Raw genomic sequence first — 26,259 nt, 5'->3', positions numbered from 1 at the left:
GGTATCATTATTTCGCTGTTGCTGATGCTTGGACCGTATTTCTCTGATCTGTAACGAAATCATTTCATCCGCAACAATGTAACATCTCCTTTTCGTTGGTAGGCACGGTTTTCTATTCATCTTGTGCCTTTTAAGTACATAGGCGCGGCTCGTACTCGCTCCATCGGCTTCCGTCGATCTCGATACACATCATATGTATGTATCCAGTCGCGTTCGAGATTAAACGCGAGGCTAAAAGCCGATAGAAAGACGATTCGATGTGTTTACGAGCATCGCCGAACGAATCCTCGCCAAGCATAAAACCTACGAACGTTCTCCACTTTCCCAGCAGCACATTTTACGAGTAATTTCCCGCGAGTCTCGAGTTTCCTCAGATACGTCAGACACGAGACTTGCCCCCTTGTCCCGTTTTAAAAGACCGACACTCGGGGAAACTCGACGCCGCTCAGCCCCGCGCTCGCCACCGGAATCCACCTTCCTCCACTGAATACTAATTAGTATTTCAATTTCGTCTGCATTAATATTAAATCGAACCACTGAAGGCGTATCTCTCCGGTTAAAGGAGCATTAAAAAACCCGACGAACGACAAATAAACCAGTTTCATTATTTTTTAATGAGCGTTCGCGATTCAAAGCGTGCAGTCACGTCACTTTATTCCCGTTGTTTCTTACCAGTGGATCGGTCGATTCACGAGCAATTAAAACCTTTTGCCGCGTGTCCGGCGATATAATCACGCGTTAATCTCGCCACTGTTTTTTAATTATTATCGCCCTCGGATGAATCCGCTTCCCTTTGAAACGGAGAACGCGTTCAATGATATAAAGTATAAAGCTGCGAACTTTCACCGTTCTTTCCCGTGAAAAAACAAATTTGTTACGTGCGATCAAAACTGTTATTCGACGTAACAGTTTTGGTCGTTTTTCAATTAGTTTCGAGCGCATTAATTAACGTACGAGCGTGTCAATTAGAATCAATTAGATTACAGGAAAAAAATATACGTTGATCGTGTGTGTGTGTGTGTGTGTGTGTGTGTCGAATAGAATAGGCTAATTAATGTAAATACGCGTGACGAGACGCGTTTGAACACGCGCGCAAGCAAACCGACAGGTCCGTGGCTACACGAGCGTTCATTTCCGGAAGTACTACATACGTGCTGCTGGTAATCCCGGGGCGAGATCGATGGTTTTAATCAAGAAAATGTCTCTCCGCATCATAGCTGGTGAGCAAATCTCTGGCGGTCATGTTTATTACGAATAAAAATAAAACACGCACAACATGGGATCCACGGCAAAAAGGGAATAATACGTTCCAACGGTACTGGATTAATATTCGAAGGCCCCGTTAGCCTGGTCTTCTCGTTTCGAGCCGATGCGCTGTTAGTACCATTCGACCCGACCCGATCCTACCCTACCACCAAGTCACAAAATGATTCTGCCGTATTTTTTCCCGATAGCTATCAAGGTTATTGGTACACGAAAATTTCTTTCGATACCGATACACCAGATCATTTCAAGCCGTTCCAGGTGGGATTCGCCGCGTTGTCCCAAAGTCACGCGAGACATTCTCCCATATTCGCCAAGTGAAATCCTCGTGTCGCGTTTCACCGCTGCACAATGCTCGGTCTTGTTAATTAAAAATTTCAATCATACATATTAACAGAGTTCTCAGCTTTCTCGCTTTCCTCGGTTACGTTTTCCATCGGGTAATAACGAAATTACATATCGTTAATTGCTCTTCATAAAAATAAATATAAAAATTGAAGCGACGGGTTGTAAAAATAACTGGCGTGAAATCCGATCTATGAAATCCACTTGCTCAAAGCTTCGTAGATTAACGTTGCCTACAGTCGAGAGGCGGTGCAAACGACTACGTTGACACCGACGCCGACGCCGACGCCGACGTCGACGAGCACGACGACGCCCCGTGCAATGACTTTGCAAGTATAACTTCGAAACGTCACGGCTGCAGAGAGAATACAAGAGGATATTTCGAGGTAGCATCCAAGGATGGTCGTGTCATCGTGGAAAATGGAAAATCGGACCTTTCAGACCACCTAATGGAATGTCTAGGCCTTTTACGCGAATCCTCGACACGATTCAATGTTTAATTTTTATTAATTCGAGCTAAGTATCATCGGTATCTTTATAAATGAAAAAAACGTAAGCACGGTCTTTTGAAAGTGTGCATATCGAAAGAGATATACGCAACGTTTAAGCTGGCACTTAATGATATTTGCGCCTGTGTTACAGTTTATTACCGACTATTGCTGCCGGTCGTCCGCTTTAAATGGCATTGAATGTTCGTCGCAAGAAAGCATCAGCTCGTACGAACGCGCCATTACCGCGACAGAGACAAAGAATTAAAGAAAAGAGCCACTTAAGAGCGAACGCGTGACTCGCTGCTATTAACAAAATTGGTCGAGGTACTGGAGTTAACGTCAAGTACCTACTTCGTTCGTGTTTTCTTTCCTCGTTACAACATTGTTGTGCGCAAACGCTTGCGTCGATAAAACAATATTTTTTAAATGGTAACAAATTGTACCGATTAACGTAATTGAGTTCCACATACGCGCGGCTGTTTCTACCGCGTCAGGCAACATCTCTGAAACGTCGATCGATCATACAGACTCTCTCGAAAAGTGTTTTGACGCGTTTTAACCTACAACAATTTGAATACCCGTGAATTTCCATGTTGTCTGGTCGCTTAATCGTTACGAGGGAACAGATACCTTCCATACTGGTGCGACACACTCGCTTCACGGGCAGTATGGAAGGGTACAATTACACCGATTGGAGCGCATAAAAATGCATGAAGTCAACGTGGAGTTTCTTGAAATTTTCCGGTGCAATGACATTTCACGGGGACGACACAGAGAACGTAAAAGCGACCATATACCGGGTCTAAGCAACTGCAAACGTACCGGTTATTTCGTGACTCGATGGAATGGCTCCTTCCCGTAGATTCGATCAGAAGAAACGTTTCCTGGCACGATCGTTTACGCTGTACTCGCTTATACCGACGTACTTATGGAGAACACGAGATCTTGCGACATTCTCGCGACGACCCGACAGTTTCATACTTACACGAAATAATACAGTTTCCCTCGTAACCTGAATTCTCATCAGGTTATAACTCTTATTGTCGTGAAATTGATGCGTATTACTCGAAAACATCAGGGGTAGAATATCCACGAGAAAAAGGTATGTTGACCATTCAACAGGTCTAGAAAGTTCAATCGAAATAACGAACACGTATGTAAGGAAAATGATAGGATTCTTAAATCACGCGTTCGCAAATGCTAATTTCCTCGATACCTGTTTACATGTTTACCTCGTACTCCGTAGCATGTGACGCGCGTTCAGGAACGTCTTAGGGTGTGTGCGCATAGAATACCGAGGTAACACGGAGTATTTGGGAATTTGGCAGCGGCACCGAGCTATCACCCCCCGCGTATATATGTATGAAGATCTAACAATGGGATTGCCACGACGATTATTAGCCGTGAATACCAAGGACGGGGAAATTGCACGGTAGGAGATCCCTCGGCGTGTCGCGTCGGGTAATATGATCCTTTCGACAGGAGCAAGGAAGGAACCTCCGACCTCTCCTCTACTTCCTCCAACCTCTCGATCCTTGTAACCTCGTTACTCCAACTCTCGCTGGGGAAGATGGGGAACGAATGTTCCCAGACACGATGCGTCCTCGCTGATACGTGACGACGTGTACCACCTTCTCTCGATAATTACACACCTTTAACGATTCCCACTGTGTTTGCGGAATTTAATTATAGATATACCAAACGAGAATCGTCCTATTGACAGCTATCGAGGTGGTTGCCAACTCGTAAAGCCTAATTTTACAGGCAGTCAAGTAAAAAGTGGAGTGGCCTAGACATCTCTGTTCAGGAATTTCTCGAACCGGAAGACGGGGCCAATTTAACTGGTATACATGTATGTATGTATGTATGTATGTATGTAGCTAGGTCTGATGCAATCTGTTTGTAATAATGCACGCGTCGTTTCTCGGATCCAATCGTGTGTCTCAGGTGTAGTCGACCAGGTTCGCTGTTATCTATGCTCCTTGTAATTACATTTTGACGTTTCGAAGGCTACCCCCTATGGCATAATCTAATGTACGGTATAATGCAATTAGAGTGGCGCTCATCTTGGAGGGAAGGAAATCTTGCCAGGAGGAAGGCGATAACGCCGCCACTCGTTCCATGGATCGAAATTTTCGTCGTTCACTAACAGACGCCATCGTGGCTGTCGCTAAATTAAAAGACACGAGCCTCGACGCCCGCCCGTAAGATTGCCCGTTCTCTGTCGCGACAAGACCTACGGTGTCGTGAAATTTCAAACACCGGATTATTTAAAAACAGCAGGTACACCGTGTTCAAATTACCGCAAGCATCGTCAAGCTTTACGTAGTAATCTATAAAGAAATAATTTTCTTTTCAACGGGAGACGTTTGACACTTGTTACATTTAGTCAGTTTACTCCAGCACAGCCATAAGCGGCCATGCGATAAAGAGACCTCGGTTGGAGCAAAATCCTCGTCTTTCTTCTGATTTCATCGCATTCCCAACTCGATCGATATCTTTCGATAGGATTGCAGCGTCGATCTGGTGAAATCAAGTCTGGCCGCGAGTAATTTTATCGGTAGACGCGGAGAGAGTCGAGGGACCGAGAAAGAAGCTTGGCGTACGTTCGACGAACGCGTAATGTATGCCGGATAATGTTCGTACCTTTACCGTTGCATGGATGGTGGGCGCGTAGCCACCTTCTTGGCCATCTCTACCCTCTTTCTATCCTCTCTGCCATCCTCTTACCAGCCTCGCATTAATGCAAAGCGAGGACATGCACCGAAGGCACGAGGTAGGCTAGCCGAGGATGCTTCTTGCAAGAATAAGAGAACAGGATCGCTGGGGATGTCCCGGGATTCTGTCCTCTATCGATCTCTCGCGTATATAGACACTAACTTGTGCCCTCCGCAAGCCGTGCTATGTATCTGCCATATACATACACCAATCTCTCCCTCTCCCTCTCTCTTCCTTCTTCCCTTTTCCCTCTCTTTTTCTTCCTCCCTCCCTCTACCTCTCTCTTTGTTGCCTTCTCTTCTTCCCTACTCTTTCTCTCTCCGACGCACAATCGTTGCTCTTTCTCTTCGTTTCTCTTTACATCTGGTATCGCATCTCTCTCTTCAACCCTCGACATCCCTGTCGGTTCAGCTGCCCTCCCCATTCATTTTCTCCCTCTACCCTTCTCTGTTATTCGCCTTCCTTATCCATCTCACCACGGATTCCTGGCCTACACACACACACACGCGGGCGCGCGCGCGTGTGGTGATGGAATTTGAACGCGTGTCTCTGTACGTTTGGGTTTGGAATCGGAGAAGGATGAGCGAGTTGGTCCACGCGATGATAACCACGCTTTTACCACCAAAGAATGCGTTATGTGTACATAAACGGTTGTCGTAAAACGGACAGGAATGTCTTTGTGTTTAGCGCATTATTGAGAGGATGTGACACGCTTCCGGAAGTCCATCAGATCCATCGCGCGTCCGTCGTTATCGAAAATCAGGTGGTCGCGAAAGATTCGTCGCGCGTCACAACCGGCTGAGGGACGATTTGCTTTCCCATGCTTAATCCCCTTCGACCGCGTCCATTAACGTAGCAATTAAATGATAATACTCTCTCGCTACCTCGCAAACATTTTTCTATATTTTCTATCTCTGAAGCAACTAACTATACCACCTTTCAATAATTAACCAACCACTGTTTTATTACTCGAAAGATTTTTTATCTGAAATGAACGAATTCACGTGAACGTTGGTAGCTCTGTTTGCTCGAATTGGACAAAAGATTCGAAGGTTCGAAGCGATTCGAAAATTAATGAAAAATAAAGGAACGAGAATCTTTGATGGTTTTCGATTGCTAGTAATCCCTCGCGACTCGATTGAAGCAGCAGCAGCAGCGGCGTTTTAATGAATACCGGTGACGAGGATGAATATTGACTTTAGGAGAAAGACCAGTTCGAGACGCGTACAAAGGCGCTACACAATTATCGCGTTATCGAGAGATAGTCCCATTTTCAAAGAGCCTACAACTTCCATTCTCGACTGTCTGCGACGGAAACTTGTAGCAAAGCTGACATGTTCACCGGGGACCAGCTTATAGCACAGTCACGTTAACAGTAATACGGCACAAAGTCGGTCCAAGGCTGAGAGCTCGCCGTTGAAGAATATCAACCAGTCCCATGGAGGGCATAATCCTTGGCAAGATTTAACGTCCGTCCGTTTATTTCTTTCGACGCCCTCGTTGTCCATTTCCCGCTAAAAGAGATTGTAATTTTACCGATAAATATAAACACGGTGTGAAATATCGAACAACGAGTGGATGATTATTATTCTTATTTAAAGAGTAGATGGAAAATCATTTTTATTCGAAATCTCTCCACCGCTCTATCACTTGTCTTATCTCGTTGATCATTTGTAACCCGTTTGTAATCGTCAAATTATCCGTTGCTTAGCGTTAATAGGAAGAGCTTTGAAAATCGACCGCAACGAAAATACGTGGTAATTAGGAGGGGTTCGCGTTCACCGAGCTAGTAGTATAGGACGGAATTGATCCGGCGTTACGAGCGGCTATCACGTGAAAGGCCACTCGTTCCCTATAGGACGGGGCAAAGAGTGGGGAATGGAGATTTTCTCCGTTGACACGACGATTTGTACGAGCAACAGGCAACTTTCATTAAGCCTTTTCGAGCTGCTACCCTCCTCTCCCCTTTCTCTTCCTTCCTCTACAAAGCCTGCCACCGGTGCTACTTCTCTCTCTCTCTTTCTCTTCATTGCTCTCATTCTCTTTTCTCTTTACCTCTATCGTACAGTCCCCTCGCCACGTGTCGAAACGAGCCACATAATCGAGGCTCGTTATACAGGCTGATTCAAAGAATCTTCGAAACGACGATCCTCTTTACAGCACCGCTATCATTCTGGGTTAATCATTAAGGATGTTTAAAATTAATTACAAGTTCGTGACATCGGTGATTCTTATATCAGTTACGACGTTAGTATTGTTACAACTTACTGTAAAAGATACGTTACAAAACTTTATCGTTTTTGAACGATCCTGTACATACAAAAGAATCGCATTCGTGTTTGTACCTGGAACAAAATGCATTTACGTGTGTTGAAGTCATTGGAGAGCGACGCGTCCCTATTCAAGTATTGCGAGCAACACTGGCGTGTTGGATACTACGCGAGGATACCTCGTTTATTCGAACCTCGTTAACATCGCCGCCTTTAATTCTGTCCCCTGTTTTCCCTTCTCCTCTCGGAATTGTTCGAACGGAATTGCAGCCGACTTCGAAATGCCCTGATCTTTATCGAGCCACGTACCTTTTAATTGTCCAGCATTTTTCTTCTGTTTCGTTCATGTTAATTCTTTCAATTTCGTTTATCGTCCATGATGATTCTAAGCTGACAAGGGCCTTTTCTCATTTCTCTCTTGTTAACAAAACTTGTATTCGTTAACGCGAAATCATTCGTTCGTGAAATGAAATGGAATCTTGATAACAAGTCTGATATCAGTCGTTTGAATCTCGACCTATGATCTGTTAATTGGTTAAAAAGATACGCCGAATTATTTGGTATTGTTTCCCATCGAGGATGAAAGTTATTCCAGTAGAAGAGTTTTATCACGGAGAGTTTCTTTCTGTTGGCAGCGTCACCGAACGATACGGAAACTTGTTTCTCTCCGTGTGTACATAAATATCGAGTAAAGCGCAGTCGTGTATGCCGTGACCGTTCGGTAGGTAGGTGTGAAAACGCCGACTCTCTGCCAACCAAAGAAATCACTCGCGCCATACTCCTTGTCCCATAACGTCTTCCTCTTGTCGGAAACTTCCCTTCGAAACTTCTTTCTCCCGCTGGGCCGTCCACCCTTCTTTCCTCCCTATCGCATTTTCTCCATTCTCCTTCGATTCCTATATGTATACTACAATGTACAAGGTGTCTTGAAACAAAACAAAGCTTTGCTAAATAAAAATTGATGGAAGAGCAGTATCTCAAGATGAGCCGCGTATCGAGGGAGGCGAAGGAGCAGGTTCGTTATATTTATCGCTCTGCAACATTTTAACGAGCTCGTGGATCCGATCGAAAGAACGGGGACAGGGAAAGAGTCGGTCGTTTTACCGCGATCGGATCGTATAACGAGTTATAGGAGATGGGTCGCGATTCGAACGACCATAGACAGCTACGCGACCCTATCAACTCTGTATCAACGACGTTCCACGCGGCTTTATTGTTATTCCGAAAAGCTGAACGTTTAAACGCGGCACCTCGTACAAATATTCCGCAATGTCACGGGACCAAAGAATGGAAAATTACACTAAGAACCGACGTTTTATCGCTCTATTATGGTAACATTTCCCTCCCACGAAAACTCGTTTCGAACGTTTATTTTCATCCATACAGTCCTACTGTTACCTCTTCAGTTCATATAAACAACAGTTTTACACGTCGCCTTTTCGAATCTTGTTTCGTGAAACACTAAATTCATTCTGGTTTGAGAATAAGACTTGCGTTCGCTTAAACTGTTATTTATTTACCCTTCGTTTCTCGAGCGAGTTGTTTGCGAGTAAAGTGAAGCGACGAACGAGCGATAAATTCAAAGAGGAACGCGCAAATATTATATGATCTATATGCTCGGTGTCATCTACGAGGTACCGAGGAAACAAACATTGATTCTAGCCTCCCTCCGACGTGATTCAATATTTGTACTTGCCCGATGAAAGTGTATCAACGCGTATCAATCAAGAAGAACAAACGTTCGTCGAAATGTACATCGCGGGACCTCCAAGGAGCGGATTATCCTGCAACCAAACTCCTTGCGTCCAATTATTTTCGGTAATTACCGGGCAATAATACACAGAACCACCTACACGGATAATCGTCGTGGATTTCTATTCGATATTTAATCTATCTTCGCTATAAACGATTCTTTGCTTCGTAGAAACGCAACAGCTGAAGCGTTTCGATTTCACTTTATTAAAAGTGAAACGCCGTTGAAAAGTGTTGTCGTTATCCAATTAGCCAGTCGGTGTTTCTCGTGACTCGTGGGTTATTCATTCTGTTCTTTGACGCGCGTGTCCAAGCGACGTTAACTTTTACCTTAATAACTTTCTACTTGTAAATATACCGAGCTGACCTACATTATTCTCGCTGCATCGAACGTTCAATTGATCTGTTCTTGAAGGATCAAGAACGAGCCAGCAACCTCGTTAAGGATAACGAAATCATAGGATAGCTGATAAAATTCCTCTAATTCCGTGTTTATTCGAATTCAATTTGTTCGAGACGCGGGTTATTCGATTCCTATCGAATCCTTTTAAACCGAATCGTAATATCGTCAACATCGAAATTAAATATAAACGAAGCGGAATAACGATGAATAGAGAAACGGGGACAGGAATTTCCATCGACGATCCTACTACCCAGAAGTGCCGCTGCAGATTCCTATAAATTTACCAGGCTTCGCATATATCGTTAATTAGCCGTTAAATAATTAGCAACTTGTTGATTGCCGTTCATTCTGGATGAAATTGGATGAATGTTCCCGATAACCTACCCGCGTTAACACTTTAACGCTTGTAAGCCTCTAATAACGAGTCGGATATCGTACGGTATATGTATCTTGATTTCGACTTCGCTTAAAAACCAATTGCCGCTAACGGACGTTTCATCCACTCGATCAAGTGTGCAATTGTGTTGCGTAACGAGCTAGTGGCCTACTTGGGAAGAAAGTGAAACCGCGTGTGACACGTAACACGTCGCGTTGCGCGTTGGTTAGATTGGAAAAGCGACGACGAGTTCGTACACTTATGCATATCCGTGGAGACGCAGTCGTTTCGACGAGAATTCAAAAACAGTGGCTGTAGAAAGTTTCTCATAAGTACAGTTTACGGGCATAAAGCTATCTATTGTAATACAACGAAATTGAAAGTAGCGGAGACGCGGGAATAAAATATAAAATATGAATCCAGCTTATTACTTTCCCGCTACTTGCATCTATCGTTATTACTGTCTCCGCTTCTGACGTCAGAGTCGCGAAAGATCTTCTCTTCGCTCTCAGCACACTTCTATTTTCAATTTTATTCGTCACTCTCGGTTTGTACCTGTTTGTTTCGCGAATAACAGGTGATTCAGACAGGGGTTAATCATGGGAAGAACAAACTTTATTATATTACGAATACATTGTGATGTCATGTTTACAACGATTAACGTGTGTGAATAAACGTGTGATATAAAATATATTCACTCTATAACTCCTTGGAGAAGGTGTAAGGGAAAGCATAAGCGTAGCTTCGCTTTTAACAAGTAACGCTGATGCTAAACGCTGATGATCGGTTAACGTGAGACACCAGGATCGAAAGTAGCAAAGTTTTGAGATTGAAGGAAAGAAGGGTGAACTGTTGTAACGAATATACAATGCAAAGAAGGAACGTAAGTGCGTTAAACAAATTCGTGTTTCCCTTCTTTCCGCTACCGTTCTCTTTTTATCGATGTATCCAGCTGCTCCCATTATCCGTTGCCTTACGAGACTCCGGCGTACTGCTGCACTATCTTGGACCACTCCTTCGGATAGGTTCGTTGAATGTGCGAAAGGACCTTCTTGATCTGTCGTGTTTCCTCGGGGCTACATTGCGGGCAGGAGCCTCTCAAAACCAGCGGCGCTAAACCTGGATAACAACGAGCGGCGGGCGGGTTAAATCGAATTCTGCCGGTAACTTTATAGAAATTTATCGGCAAAGTCTTCGAGGAAACACGCGGCCCTCGAAATACGGGTATAAATCCGATCTAAGCAATTCGATGACTCGCCGTCCCGAACAGCCTGCTGGAGTTTGCCGCAAAATGGCCTTATACCCCGACGAAGATCAATTTATCCGTTGAATCGAGTAGAATAGCGATTCACGCGCGCGGCTCTTTTATTTCGCTTCGATTAATCAATCGAAGGAAAAATTAACAGACTGAAAATCCGAAAATTCAATTTAAAAATATGTTCTTGCATGAAACGGCAGCGGCAACGGGTTAATAGGGAAACGTTGACGTTCCCATCGTAAAGAAGATTTACGTTGCTTGAAACGTAGGGGAATAGAGCGTTTTTAATCTCGAACGCAGTCGAAGGGTTGTCTCTTCAATGGATTTACGCGACGCGACGGTGTACGTACTTTTTAAACGTCTCCCGACCGGGTCGCAGGGAGCCTCTCCCAGAGCACACTTAAGCTGTCTCCTCAAGTAACGTTGGTCGCTCAGGGCCACATTTAGTTGCTCGTCGGAGACCCGTGATCTTCCCGTCTGTCCCACTTCTGATTCCGCCGTAGCCGTGCAGACGAGCAGAGCGCAGACAACCAATAGAAGCTGCAACATTATTCGAGCTAGTTAAATGCACGCTTTAAGTAAATAAACGAGATCTCCAGAGCGATAAAACGCTTTCTACGCGAGAAGTAGATTGTATCTAAAAGCGTTAGTAAAATTCACGAAAGAGTTTTCCATCGAATTACATCGACGTTAAGCCTTTCGCTGTACACGACGCGCGTATATACATTGTTGACAACGGCTTTATTGATAGAAGGCTATGTACGCTTCCATCGATCAAGATGCAACGAGCCCTGTTTCCCATACAAATTTTCAGTATAACCATCCTGGACTGTTCGTATCGAGCGATTTGGAACACGTGTACACTCGTGCGCATAAATGTCTTCTCTCGAGTTCTAGGGTCAGAATAGTTTCGGTACTCTACCAATCGTCTACCAATGTAAACCGACCTGTTAAAGAAAGTCGTTGACAGTGTGACGAAGATGAAAGAAAGAATTTGAAAGTAAGCTCGTTAGGTGGTTGACGCGTAACTGCAAGGAAACGGACCAACGGAAGCAAACAAACAGGAAGTTGTGGAAAGTACGCGGAGGGCGCAGGGCGCAAAACGCACACGCTGTCGTTACTCACAGCGGTTGGTGCTTGTTTAGCTATGTTAGCTTTGGCGTGCTTTGCCGGGGCTGCGTTTAGCCGCTGTCTACGGCTAACCTTTCCTTATCCCCTTCCTCTCTTCCATCCAACATTTCTACATATCGACCTTTGGACACGTTACATCCCCCAATTTGCTTCGTCTTCCCTCATTTCCGTATACACCTTGTCTATCCTGTTATTATATCAGCAACCTACCCGTTTAATTTCCTCCTTATCCTCCTCTTCCACTTCCTCTAGGGTATCCTCCGCGCTATATAGTTATCTTTAGATTCCATCAAATACATGAAATGCAAGATGGTAACAAAGAAATGGAAAAAAGCACGTTTCACGAAATGGAAAGACAACTAGAACGGAATGAAAGGTGAAAAATTACGTGAACGAAAAAGCAAATGAAATCGTCGTAGCAGATGAATCTATTGCTTGGTGTTCGAGCGTGCGATGCTTCGAGTGACCGCAAAATATTTTTCCTACGATCTTAACTTCGCTTTCGAAGTGAGCGTAGTTGAAAACAATATACCGAACAATGGATGGTACGTAGTCGTAGAAAATAGTTCCAATTAAATCCAGCTACTTGACAGTGGAATATCTAGTATTTTCAAATACCCTGCTCGCGACACGAATTCGTTTCTCATCTTTTTGACGTCCGGCCGTGTGGCCGATATTTCGGGACTCGATTTTATTTTCATCCCTCTGTACCTCTCGATCCGGTATGCCCTCTCAAACAATCGTACTCTGTTCGAAATTCCTCGTGTCGCAATCCGGGACACCTGTTCTTTCCCTTTTTTCCCCCTCTCCATTATTGCCTCGATTCTTTCATTCGCCCCTGGCTCCGCTTCTCTCGATCGAAACGTCAAATTTCACTCGCGAAACTTGAGGATACTTTGAACTCGACTCGAAAGAGACGGTGTACGTTTCTCCGACGCGTATGAGCTTCGAATAATCGATCCTTTCTCAGCAGCAACGGGGAAACTCGATTTACTGGCAACTCTTCGAAGCAAAGCTACGGCTTTTCCACGGTAATCCCGACGACAGGTACTTTTAACGGGACAATCTCCTCTAATCGTCTCGACTCGCGTATACCCTGCTGCTTTTTGAGTTTCGATTTTACCCAAGCGAAGGACAGAGATAGAGGGACAGGGTGGGTGGGGGGGCACTAATAATCGCGGCGGTTCGGTAAATCACCAGAGCGCTATGTGTATGTACGCGGTAGGGGATGATTTGTGGATCGAACGCGGCCTCCGATGTACGCACGCAAACCGCTTACTTCCGCAAACCGACGCGGATTAGAAGAATTATTGGTCCCGCTGAATGGCAAATCGGTTTGATATAGATTTTATTGCTGTCACGTTCACTGTTACGATAGTAACTATAAACTGTTCTCTGCTATGCAAAATGACGAAATTGATGAGGAAACGTATGCAGCCAACGACAATTCATTTCACTCTATACGTATATCATTTCTAGCTTTCCCCAAAAGTAACACATATGTACATTAAATATTCCCTTAGAATCACATAGGTACACGCGTTGGCTGAAATCCAAGGCACCGTTTCCAGAAAGGTTATCACTGATTCATTAACTTTACTTTCACTGACAGCCAGCCATTTCGTATTAAGAAAATTAACAAAGTCTTTACGTAGTCCTGTTCGTCAAATTTTAATCTTCAAAATTGGTGTAAAATACGTGCCGATTTCAAGCAGCTGCCTTTCAACGTATCAAATAATTCAGGATTGTTGCAAAAAAGTGTTGGACCTTGCTACCTTGTACGCATGGGTCGTTAATTATCGTCACAGTCAATGAATGATAATTCACCGCTTAAACGGGATGGCTGGAAAATTCGTGCCGTTTGCAGCCGTAATATTCCGTTATAGTTATCGGTGGCTCGATCCCACGTACACCAAACGATAAACAATAATTTACCGTTCGTATACAGCCGGTCGAAACGTTGCGCTATTCGCAGTTATTAAATTAATTTACAATCGCTTAGTTATCGACTCGCAACCGATGGATAACGATTACACGGTTCGTCGAATAGCATTGCATATCGACGACCTCAACGTAGTGAGAAATGTAACCCTTTCACTGTCGCGTCTGTTGCGCAATGCTCACGAGTTGATAGTAAAAACTTGATCGGTTATTTCTTCATTAATTACCTCGAAGTTGTCAAGGAGAATCACTATCATATCGTAGCTGAACGTAGCTATATGTATATATAAAGACATTGACATCCTAAATACGAAGCAAGGTAGATTGAGTCATAAGGCAGCAGCGAAGAAATCGTTTCGATCGGTTTGTTATTCCCTCCAGCCACTGTTTGAAAAGCGTATATGTATGTACATACGTAATCGTAGGATTGCGGCACGCATGAGTTATAAAGGTGGACGATGTCGTCGATAAAGTGTACGTTTCGATCGCTTCAAGGCAAGAGAATCGAGCTACGTGCCAGAATTTAATCATTTCTTTTCGCTATCGACGCGAGAAGAAATGGCGAGATCGATTCGATTGGGTATTCCGGTTCTTCTTATTCTTCAGCTTCTTCTTCGTCTGTCCTTTATAGAAAATAAACACGCTGAAACAGCTTCGAGATTCCGTGGAATTTCATGGAAGCGATCGAATTGCGCGTTCAGCCGATATTCCTCTTCACGATGAAATAACTACGAATTCGTTGCCTCTTCACGTTTATTAGCTTTTTAATATCGCAGGGATTTTTCTGCCGGCTCCGTGACCGATTTTTCCCCAAGAACCCTTGTCGTTTCGCGAACAGTTAAGCTCCGTGAAACTTGTCCTCGTATTACAATGTAATGACGCTTCTCGATCTTGTTCTTAAGAAACTTCCTAACGCGACAGACTAGACCGATGCGATTGCTTTTTGAGAAAATATTTCAACTATTTCATGATTTATCCGATCGCAGCATTCGAGGGCTGTTAATTCGGAGGAAGTCACGATCGAGGGTATCGAATTTAGACCGGGTCTCGTGATTCTGTCAACATAGGGTGAAGAAGGGTGACAGACAAAAGAGAACCCCTCCGGATACAATGAAACTTTAAATCACCGCGCGTACGTGTACACAGGGTGCGCTCGTATCTACCTGTTGCACGTTCGTCACTCACTCACCTTGATTGCCGAAGCCATGTCGAGAATAGTTGGTGTTCCTCCAGTTAGCTCCTCGAGCAGCCGCAAAGAAAAAAAAAAGAAAGGAACGAGTCAGGAGTTCAGATCGCGGGTGAATCGAACGAAACAGAGTTTAGAGAAATGAAGTCGAGGAATCTTTTATAGTCGTGTGTGTCCTCTCGCCGCGAAATCTCGGAACACACTGGGCCCGAAGGTACGTCCGTGGCCTTTCCTCCCCTTCTTTGCGCGATAAATACGAAAGTGTGTGTACAGCGGGCAACGACGCCGCGATGATAGCCAACGGCGGTTCTCCGTCTTCGGACACCTCTCTGTGCACCAGCTGCTTACGAAGTAGGGGAAGCTTCCAGGCATGCATGAGTGTGCGCGATGCAGGTTGCACTTTTCTTCTTGCACCTCGCCTCTTACTCTCGTTAAACTTCCACCACGCGGTTACCACTTTCTTTGGCACACCGCTTCACTCGTTTCGAGTGGATCTACACGCTCGAGCGTTCGCGCTTTTCAAACTCTTTCTTGGCTTTAGAAAGCTTAAGTGCGCCGTTCAGAAACAAGCGATAAGAGCAAAAAAAAAAAAGAGGGAGAGAACGGTGAGAAGAAGAAAGTAAAAGTTGAAGATTTATTTTTCTAATCTGATGCTTCGAATCGTTTTGTTAGCGCAGAACGTAAAAAATATCGAGAGGAAATTTAACGGACCAAACTCCAATCTCCTCTCAACAAAACAGCGCTTCCGTCGTTCTTTCTTCTCCAGATTGTACCTCATTTCCTCCCTGTACGTTCGATACACCTTTACCGATTCGAGAATCTGTTTGGTGCCCGCCTGTGCTCGACGGCGATCCTTTTTGCGGATCCGTGAACGGCGTTCAATTAACTTTTACGAGCGACAGCCTGCGTAATGACCTGTTTTCCCTCGTCGGACGTTTTTATTCTTCTCTATGCTATTAATCATTGCAGGGCATCGTCCGCATCATCCTCGAGAAGAGGACGTATCGATCACGTCGCTCGTTAAAACCAGTTATATCCTAGCTTCTGTAAATAAATGTTCTTCCGTTTCTCCCTCTTTCTTACCGGCAAGTCTTATCGTATCCACGTTGATAATTTCCGGCGGAAACTAGAAGATATTTACTTCTGGTGGAAAGCGACGGCAAGGAAAAAGTAAGGGATGTAAGCTTGGCATTTAACCCACCCAAGAGACTCGGAACACGTTCTTGTCGTGATTCCATCGAAAATCAAACTGATTGTTCCTTAAAGTCCAAAGAACAGTCGCTTACGGTGTCGGGAAAGAAGAAATCCCAACAAAGCCATGGATTTAATGGGCTATCGACTCGATTGCACTCTCACGATTGAACACGTATGCTTGTCCGCGACGATACTCTCGCTGAATTGGTGTGAAACGAAAGAAGAAGAAAAAAAAACGATAGAGAAAAAAGAATGACCAGGTGATCTGTCGTGAAATACGATTAAAGTGTTCACCGAAGGACAGAAGGGAAAAGCGAGAAGGAAAGCGTAACGAGGGGTAAAAGTTGGACGCGATATCGGCACGAAACGATAGGAAACTAGGGGGAAAATCATGCCTTGTATCGATAAAGATTACACGGTCCGGACTAGTCGATCTACTTTCGATCTGGCAGCTCGAAGCTTTCGCGGTGTCAAGGGGATTCCTCTGTCGATGCATCGAACGATCCACGCCCTCGTTTTTTCTCTTTCCTATTTTTATTTCTTTCATTTTCTTTTTCCTTTTTTGCAACGAGTCGTTGTCCGGTGCCATTCGAATAATCGTTCGTTTTAAAGGTGATTCGAGGGATCGCGATCGGTTCGAACGAAACGAATTGAAGCGTGCCGAGAACGAAGGAGAAATAAAGGATTGATATGGCTCATTGTCCTGTTGGTCACGTCGCGCGATTCCTCGCGGACTGATTTCACCCCGCGCGTCGCGTCACGCCGCGCCATACCGCACCATGCCGTGCCGCGGTCAGTTTATCCGATCATTTCGCGGTGAACCGTTTAAAACCGTAATGGACCTCTTTACCGTTTCCGCTCTCGTTTCCCTCATCGATAAGACGAATAGTCAGTCGCTGGCTCTCAAACACGAGAATTTTGCCTGGTGCACAACCTCGAGCGTGAAAACGATTCAACGATCTGGAACGGGCCGACGCGACGCGACGCGACGCGACGTCGCGCCACACGAAAGTCACAAACGACCAAAAGCTGACCAAAATTTACGCGAAAATTCGAGGGACCGTTTCGAAAGGGTGCTGGTTGCTCGCTAATTTCCCTACCCTGTGAATCCTTAACTACCGGATAAACCTACCACTCTGCGGAACGAACCAACCGAACCGAGAAGCCTAAACCTGGTAGACCAACCTGACGGCATTAATTTTCTTTTGAAAATATTTATTCGATTCGACGAAGGTTCGAATCTCTTTGATGAGAAAATTATGCACTTGGGATTTTTTAGCCATATGCTAACGAAATGAAACGGGTAATGTAGTATGAATTGTTATGGAAATTCGAAGCAACTTCTGCCACCAAGTTGTTTGAACAATTCAAAGTATCCGATGCGATCATAAACCTGGTCAAACTAGAAATTCCAAGGCGAAAGTTCACAAGCACCCGTCACGCTCTGTTGAACCGAACGCGTGTACACCGGTTGTTGCTTCCACGTCCACGAGAGAAAGTGGAAAAAGTCGCGGAGTCTTCGTCGTCGAATGGACACGGAGGAGCGCCGATTTCCTGAAAACGATTCGCTTGATCGTTCACCTCGAACGTAAAGAGCAAGAGAATATCCTGCTATCAAAGATCGTACGATTACCGTGTAGTTGCCCTGGAGGCACGAGTAGTCTCGATTTCTCGCCACTTTCGACGTCGAAATTCGGCATGGAGGTTTCACCTTTTTTTATTTTTACTCTGAATCATTCGCAATAAATCGAACTACATAAATAGGGATCTACTAAATTGTTACGCAACGATCAAGGCTTCCATCTTCGATCACGAATATGTAATGTAAATTTTCTACAATGATACGACGATAGAAAACGTGACGAATGCTTAAACATCGGGTCAAGGATAGTTTCTCTAGAGACATGCCACGCGACACGTAGCACCAAATATGACGAAAGGTTTCAGGAAAAGATTCTTGCATCGTGCAGCGTTATTCGATGCCAATGACACTGACTTTTTATAATTGGGAAAAATCAGGTATTCCTATTCGGAGCACGCGTATACTCGCGACAGATTGATTGGCATGCCGTATTTGCTTGGGGAGTGCTGCTATTTGTGTCGTTCTTCGATTGCCATCCCGCAAAGCCTTCCAATCCTTTGTTCTTCATCCTTCTTCTTTTCTGGCAAACTTTTTATTCCTTTGTTGTATTTATTTTGCTTATCAATTATATGCAACATCTGTGTATACATATAGTAGCCCCTGTAGTATGCTTTTATTAAGGGTAGAAAAGACTTCAGCTTCAGACGATCGTTGAATTTTATTTTTATTCGATCCCAGAGTTAGGTACTCTATTTCCCGTACATTTGTGATTTAGACAAAAGAATAACGTTCTTCCGTTCGTGGTGAACACTTATCGAAATAAAAGTCGTCGAAGATAAGATAGCTTAATCGCAGTTTCGCGAACTGTATTACGAGTAGCTGCGAGGCAACTGTCCGCAGTAGATATGCGCGAAATCCATTTTCCAGTTGTTAAACCTCGCTAACTTGCTAATGTAACTCAAATAATTAAAGTGACGTGTACAGGCGCTACTCTGAGGTTACAGGGACAACTTCTGGATCCTAATGTGGATGGAAGATATAACGTGCGAAACTGGCTAGAAATGGCTAGGGAAGGGTTGAAAGAGAAGGGGGAAGAGAATTTCAAGCGCGCGTAATAGCGCAGTCTAAGTAACGTATGTTCTAAACTAAACTGCTCTATCTTGCACGAACTTCTATCTTCGAAGTTGTGGCTCGAATTCAGAATATTCTATTTAAAAATTTATTCGCTACATTCGTTGCGCTGCCGCGTATATTAATTATGAAGAGATAAGTTCACCATACCCAATCTTATTATTCTCTACTGTAATTTACTTGTCCTATCATCTTTTTCCTTTTTTCTTTTTTTTCAGGCATTCATTTGCATGTTGTAATTTACATTTTATGCTTTTTTGGGGAAAAATATTTTCCGAAGCCATTTCACTGTCAGAAATTAAATCAAGATTAGGTTCGCGCGTATATGCGCGCAAGCAATGTCTGCAAGAAAAATGCAAGCAACCGCCGCTATAATACGGGAATCGTTTGGATGTTGCAGGAATGCAGTTGGTAACGCCATCTGCACAATGCATCGTGCAATATTTTCACGCGAACAATACAACTACAGGGACACGCGTAACGCGACAATGGCGACCTGAAAGACTGGCGTGCGCTTCTTTGCTCCGTATACTTTTGACATCTCACCAGTGTTTACTGTGCCCTTTTCGCATATTTGTGAATGTGAAATATACTTGTGCTACCTTAAAATATGTGACTGATGAGGTGTAAAAGTTAGAAACGAGAAATCGCCTCGATCCAGCCGCTAAAGTTAGTTAGGTGCACGACACAATTCAATGGTGTTGGTCCCTGCCGAAAAAACGGGAAAGCCATGTACATGTCGATGTCTTGCCAACTATAATGCGGTGGTAAGCGTACAAATGGTTCATATTCTATCTGCCTTTCATATATTTTCAGCCCTACACCCTTTATATATCCCGCAATCTAATAAATATTTTAGAAAATCGTGTAGGTTAGGTTGGCCTGAGAAACGCATCGGCGGATTTTATTTTGCTTTCTTTTTAAAGGGTTGCCTATTTGTTTTTTTTTTTACGTTACTTTTATCGCTTCGATCGTGCTGTTGGTCGGGATCATGCATTATTTTTACGTAAACGATAATTATTTAAAGAGGACACACTCAAATACTTATTTATATTAGCATACACAGTATAGTAACTTACAACCATATATGTATTCACTTGGACCCTATTGTGAATGTAACATTAAAAATATATTTTCAAGAATAACAATAATAATGATGAAATATTCCAGTAATAAAATTATCAAATACTTTTGTTTAATTGGAATTCTTTTATTTGTTACATGAAATAGAATTATTTATTTAATCTGAATGTTACACATACTCGTAAGCTATTATGATACAAATAATGAAACACAATATTTTTTTCACTCAAATGCCTCAGTGGAACACCAGTGGAAACTTACTGCCAAAATCTAGCGTGGTGCTGATACGGCATGATAAAATAAGGGAAGAGAACGAAGGAGATGAGCCACAATATTGCAGGCATGCCACCCTTTGCAAGGATGCCTTTAGGGGGTATGGGTATGGGTGTGAATATGGGTCCTAGTGCCCCGCATCCTGAATCTTCTGGACACCCCCATCCTCCACCACCACCACCTACTGGTGCCAATCCTAAAAAGAAACGACGTACAAACGCTAATGTTGCTCAACCACCCCCACAGCAACCTCCAACAGTGCAGGTGATAACATTTATTACCAAATCTCGATAGAAGGTACTGGATTTTACGTTTTTTATTTACGAAAAATGTATTTTCAGGATTTGCTACCTCCGCCTTTAACGGGTTACGGGGACACGATAGTGGCGAGTAACCCTTTTGACGATACGCCACCGCAAACGAGTCAAACTCCCATGATGCACGGTGGTCCGCCGCACATGCATCCCCATCACCCGCATCATATGAGCGGACCGCCTATGAGAGGCATGAGTCCGTTAACTTCGATAGGCGGGATGAGTCCTATGATGCCTCACAACATGGGTAGTATGAGTCCTATGGGAAACTCGCCCATGACGAATCATATGAATCACATGGGAGCGATGTCTCCTATGAATCACGCGCCAATAGGTGGTATGAGTCCAATGAATAACATGGGCCCAAGCATGCCACCTGGTCCAATGAATACTATGAATAATCATATGAACATGAGTCACATGGGTAACTCTCAACTTAGCGGTCCACCTATGGGTAGTCCTATGAACAATATGAACAGTGGTCCAATGGGTAGTCCTATGAATAACATGGGGCACAGCATGGGAAGTCCTATGGGTGGTCCATTGGGTTCTCCTATGAACACAATGGGTGGATCAAATCACATGCCTAATGGACCAATGAACATGAACAATATTAATAACCACATACCACCTAATAGCCCGTTGAACGGACCATCTATGAACAATGTAAACAGTCCATTAGGACACAATGGATCTCAGCCGCATCCGAATCATATGGGAAATAATCTTAATAACTTAGGAAGACCCATGAATGGACCTATGACTACTATGAGTTCCATGGTATCCAATAATATGAATATGAGTGGTCCAAACCAAATAAATAGCATGAACATGGGCGGGCCACCGATGAACAATATGTCTAACATGAGTATTAGTCATCATAATCAAATGAGTCACATGGGAGGTCCCATGGGTACAATGTCTAGTAACATGGGTGGTGGTCCACCAATGAGCCATCCCATTAATATGGGAGGTTCTATGCCACCTCACGGTTTCCAAGGTCCACCAGGAATGGGACCAAAACCAATGCCAGTTTCTGCGGGAAAGGTATATTTTCATAACGTAAACTGTTAAAACAGTAATTCGGGTACTTATGAGACAAGTCGACGTTCTTTTGATGTTATAGATATATCCTCCAGATCAGCCTATGGTGTTTAACCCACAGAATCCTAATGCTCCGCCAATTTATCCTTGTGGAGTATGTCATAAAGAAGTGCACGATAACGATCAAGCGATTCTTTGCGAGTCAGGTTGTAATTTCTGGTTTCACAGGTACGCAAATGTTTCTTTTATCTACGTTCGAAAGAAATGATCTCTTAAAAACATTATATAGTTAACGTATACGATGATAATTTATTCTAGGGGGTGCACAGGATTATCGGAAACTGCTTATCAATTATTAACGGCAGAAGTTTACGCGGAATGGGTGTGTGATAAGTGCTTGCAGTCAAAAAATATACCTTTGGTTAAATTTAAACCATAACAGTTCTTGACTCGTCGTATATGCGACGCACGAGTGACTCTTTGTTAGCGTTTACACTTGTACACGCACACATGCGCGTGCGATTGCACACACATAACTACATACGGCATACACTAATGCACGAGCGAAATCGTGCATATAATATAAACATGCGCTGTTTGTTAATATCTTAGCTTTAACTTGTTGAAATATTAGGGTATCATTATGAGTCGTATCGATGAAGGAGATGGCAAGAACAACATATGTTCGAAAGTTACGTTACTTTTTCGCTCTATTTACGACAAGTGGATTCGTCTGTTTCAAAAAATTATTTATGATTTCACTTTACAGTTTATAAAGCTGCTAGTTTGTTTTCAGTTGCCGTTATGGTGATAAATATGTTAAAAGTAAGCTCGAGAAAGCATAGGCATTTTTTAGAGAAAATTGTTAAAAAATGTACAGTGATCGATTAACCTTATTGGATTTCTTATCACTTAACTGCATTTAATTCGAAATTAAAAGATAATCGCATTCGTAAAGAAGGAACGATATATAAATATATATATATATATATATGAACGGTACAACCTGCTGAAACTGCATATTGATAGGAGATGAACCAACTACGTACATTCTTTTTATTTAGATTTGGTTAAACGTTCCTGATAATATGTAGTTGATGTAAAAGAAAAAAATTAACAACTGTGTATTATTTGATAAATTATGTCTATCATTTTGTTACCAGGCTCGTCGCGTTGATTAGGTAAATCCAAAGGATCTAAACGATACTTTTTAAAGAAAAAAAAAAAAAAAATTGTAAATGCACATCTAAATATGTGTAAAACAGAGTAAATATGAACTTCAGACGATGTAAATTTTTCTCGTAGCGCTGGTTGTATTTACAAGTATCGGGATATGGGAAAATTTTTAAATCCACTTCTTCGTATAATTCAGTTATTACCGAAGTATTTTGGGTTTTCAGAAAAAGTAATATAAAAAAATACGTTCGAGTAAACGTAGTTTATTTCTCCCAAATTACAAATACGAGTGCTACGATTACCTGCACTTTGGTATAAACCATGGTCAGTTATGTACTTTCGAAATGTGTTAGCGTTATACTTTAAGAGTACATATGTTCAAATTGTAAATAGAAATTTTAATGTCATGCGGAGGAAGAGTTGATTTTCTTTTACCATCGTTCATATATTGTTTCTTGCCATGGTTTATGCTGATGATTAATTCATTACGAGCAAGTGTAACGAATTTTAAAAAGAAAGTTGAAATTCGTTTGACTGATAGCTCGCGGGATTTTTTACATTGTACCTAAAGTTTTACGACAAATATATCAGTTATATTCGTTTACGCAAAGAAACCAATTAGGTAGAAACGTGATATAATAAAGTGTTAGTAAAACAAAAGAAAAGAAATAAGACTCAAAAGTGCAGAAAATATTTATATGTTTTGCAAATTCATATAAACAGAAATTAAACTCAAGATACTTCGCGAAATATAATAAAAGGAGTGTCGTGTTTAGTTGCAGTATCGAAATTTCTGCACCTAACACACATATACATATGTTATACACGTGCGAGTATATACACTTACATTCACGCTCTTCTTCGTCGAGTTAAGATTCATCATCGCATCTGCCAGAATTTTTGGTGTCAGTTTATGTATAACAGTATATCACGAAACAACAGAGAAGTATTATCGACGTAAAACGATTAACGCAATGAAAGGAAAAAAAAAGAAAATTATTCAAATTCCGTCGGCAGCTAACGCAAAATTAACGAGTCCACGGATTGTATAGTTTTATATACATATACATATATATATATATATATAAAATAATGCAGTTATCATTTTACTATTTGACGCCTGTATCAAACGAACGACTGATTTCGAAAATTGAGTTCATAGTACTTTTTAGAATAACTAGATAGCTTCTTCTGTCCGCGAACAGAAGAACAAATCCGAATCTTTCCACGGGTGGAACCTCTGACGCGCTTTCGTTCCTGAATATTTACGAGAAGCAATCGAATTCAGATAAATGTCAATCAGTGTTCCAGCACCACGGGAACGAAAGTAGAATAGGGATTACTCTTGAAAAGATCCGACCTAACTAGTTATTTCCTTCGTGATCCGTGTATTACACGAAGCTTCTCTTCGTGTGATCCACGCTTCGAAGTCTTGTTTTATTGTAATCATTTTTAAAGGATATTACACACACATACACACAGAATCCTATAACTACATAATGCTCATATTAGTATTACAACGAATAGAAGTACCATTTTCACATATCTTCATTCTATATTTTGTCATTGTCATATGAAGGATGAATGGGGATGGGGGAGGGGGGTGTATCACACACTGGAGATCGTTAACGTTGCTTTTTTTTTTGTTTTTTCTCTCTCACTCTCACTCTCTTTCTCTCTATTACAGAAAATTCTATTAACGGGAATGCAGGGGATTAAGCGAATAACGAAATGAAAGATGTATACTCGGCTCAACGGGATGGAAAAAGGATGCGCAACTATAGACGATTGCTAAGAGACTCGGATGATTAAGGATAATCGTTTTTCTAGTACAAACGAACGAATCGTAATTTTAAGTAAACTACTAGTAACGTCTATTTTTCAGAGATAACTTATATAAGTTGTATTGTTTACGAACAAAAACTGTTATGCGATCAACGGAATCATGACGCACGCCTAAAATGATACGTTTTAATGTCTCGTTCTTGCATTCATCGAGTAGCAACAGTTTCTTCGATTACGTTTCTTTTTTAACCGGTAGCTTAATCCCTGTACAATTTGTTCGAAGCAAATGCATTTCATATGTGTCTGAATTCGTTTTTGTCTCATTGTGTTACCTTTGAATTTCGTCACTTCATCTTCATTTTCTTTCAGCCATTTGTCGTCGAGGAACGAAACGTTCTCTCCCGAAATTACAATTGTCCAAAGCTGTTTCCTTTTGTTTCTTTCTTAACGCTTTGACTGCCATGATATCCATAATTATTTTATGGAGAACGATTCTTACGATTTCAATTTGTAACTTCAGATTAGGTTTATCGAAGATAAAATGACTGCTTGGTGAGACCGTAGCATGGCGGCCAAACTGTTGAAACAATTGTAAAATCTTGTGTTTATCAACTTATCTGTGTATATAAGTTATTTGAAAAACGATGCAACACGTAGATATTTTGTTCTAGACTATCTGTAAATAATCTCTTGTATCGTCTTATCGAATCGAGAATGCGTCGTGCTACTTTATTTTCCTTTTTCGTTTTGCCTGTACCAACGCAACAGCAAAGAGGAATTTGCAATTGAACCGTAAAGTTAGATTTCCTTTTTCCTCCCTGGACAACCACTGTATCGAAATCAGAGGACTCGAGAAAACTTGAGGGCGGTATCGACGCTCGATTTCAAAGCATTGCTTGATTTCATTATTATCACCTTCATTACTATTATATGTATTATGTTAGTTACTATTATTCTCATTACTGTATTATTACTTTGTACGAGATCAATATTTGTTATTGATAACTGAATTCATTATTATATTCTAATATTATATATATATACATATATAATATTCATTATTAATTTTAACGCTTATGTGTATTGAATAAGCTGATTTTCAACGCGTTACGTTTCTCTGAATGAAACATCGATCCGGTTAATCAGAAAGAAATCGAGAAGAATAGATTGAAAGAATGTCGCGTGCTAGTAAAAAAAGAAATTTCCACGTATTATGTGAGAAGTATAAATTGTTCATAGATTATTTTTTGTCATGTAAATACTGACATACATACGTGCATACACATTATACGCGTGGTATGTATGGTCAAGGATATAAATTGTTATACATATACTAGAAATCAACGTACGTATGTCATTATTTCGATACACGATACAATGCGTGCGAAGATATCCTCGTTTTTCTGCAACGTGTACGTGTTCACTCATTGTACATATTTATATGGCACTTGAAATAACAAATCCATACCATGTTGATTTTTATATCGTTCTTGTATCCATTCATTAGAATTTTTACTAATTTATCCTTTCACGATATACGCTT

The 26,259-nt window shown here is 42.1% G+C and overlaps 2 protein-coding genes across 7 annotated transcripts in view; one reads left to right on the top strand and one right to left on the bottom strand.

Annotated features, from left to right (window-relative positions):
- Window positions 1–25,358, top strand: part of pygo (pygopus family PHD finger) — a 60,409-nt gene extending 35,051 nt beyond the window's left edge. Inside the window, exons 4-9 of one of the 6 annotated variants that reach the window (XM_034333207.2) lie at window positions 19,442–19,808; window positions 20,364–20,661; window positions 20,739–21,758; window positions 21,838–21,983; window positions 22,074–22,137; window positions 24,619–25,358. In XM_034333207.2, coding sequence (XP_034189098.1) covers window positions 20,446–20,661; window positions 20,739–21,758; window positions 21,838–21,983; window positions 22,074–22,137; window positions 24,619–24,666 — 1,494 coding nt within the window. In that variant the 5' untranslated portion in view covers window positions 19,442–19,808; window positions 20,364–20,445 and the 3' untranslated portion in view covers window positions 24,667–25,358. Of the gene's footprint in view, window positions 1–18,808; window positions 19,044–19,441; window positions 19,809–20,363; window positions 20,662–20,738; window positions 21,759–21,837; window positions 21,984–22,073; window positions 22,996–24,618 lie in introns of those variants that run through there. The other 5 variants (XM_034333205.2, XM_034333208.2, XM_034333204.2 and 2 more) reach the window with 5 other exon arrangements.
- CSP2 (chemosensory protein 2) lies at window positions 10,205–15,434 on the bottom strand. The gene is made up of 3 exons (XM_034333220.2): window positions 15,138–15,434; window positions 11,227–11,416; window positions 10,205–10,737 (listed from the first exon to the last, which is right to left on the bottom strand). Exons 1-3 carry the CDS (start codon window positions 15,153–15,155, stop codon window positions 10,592–10,594), a joined length of 354 nt encoding a protein of 117 aa, XP_034189111.1. The 5' UTR covers window positions 15,156–15,434; the 3' UTR covers window positions 10,205–10,591.
- Window positions 25,359–26,259: the final 901 nt, after the last annotated feature.

The sequence above is a fragment of the Osmia lignaria genome, chromosome 15, assembly GCF_051020975.1.
Source record: "Osmia lignaria lignaria isolate PbOS001 chromosome 15, iyOsmLign1, whole genome shotgun sequence".
NCBI lineage: Eukaryota > Metazoa > Arthropoda > Insecta > Hymenoptera > Megachilidae > Osmia > Osmia lignaria.
Note: the sequence above shows the minus strand (reverse complement) of the source record. Positions and strands in the feature narration are given on the sequence as shown.

Bases quoted from the DNA above. Each gene is read 5' to 3' on its own strand.
- CSP2 (XM_034333220.2), bottom strand. The intron at 10,738-11,226 runs GTACGTACACCG...GTTGTTATCCAG, and splicing joins GGTCGGGAGACGTTTAAAAA to GTTTAGCGCCGCTGGTTTTG.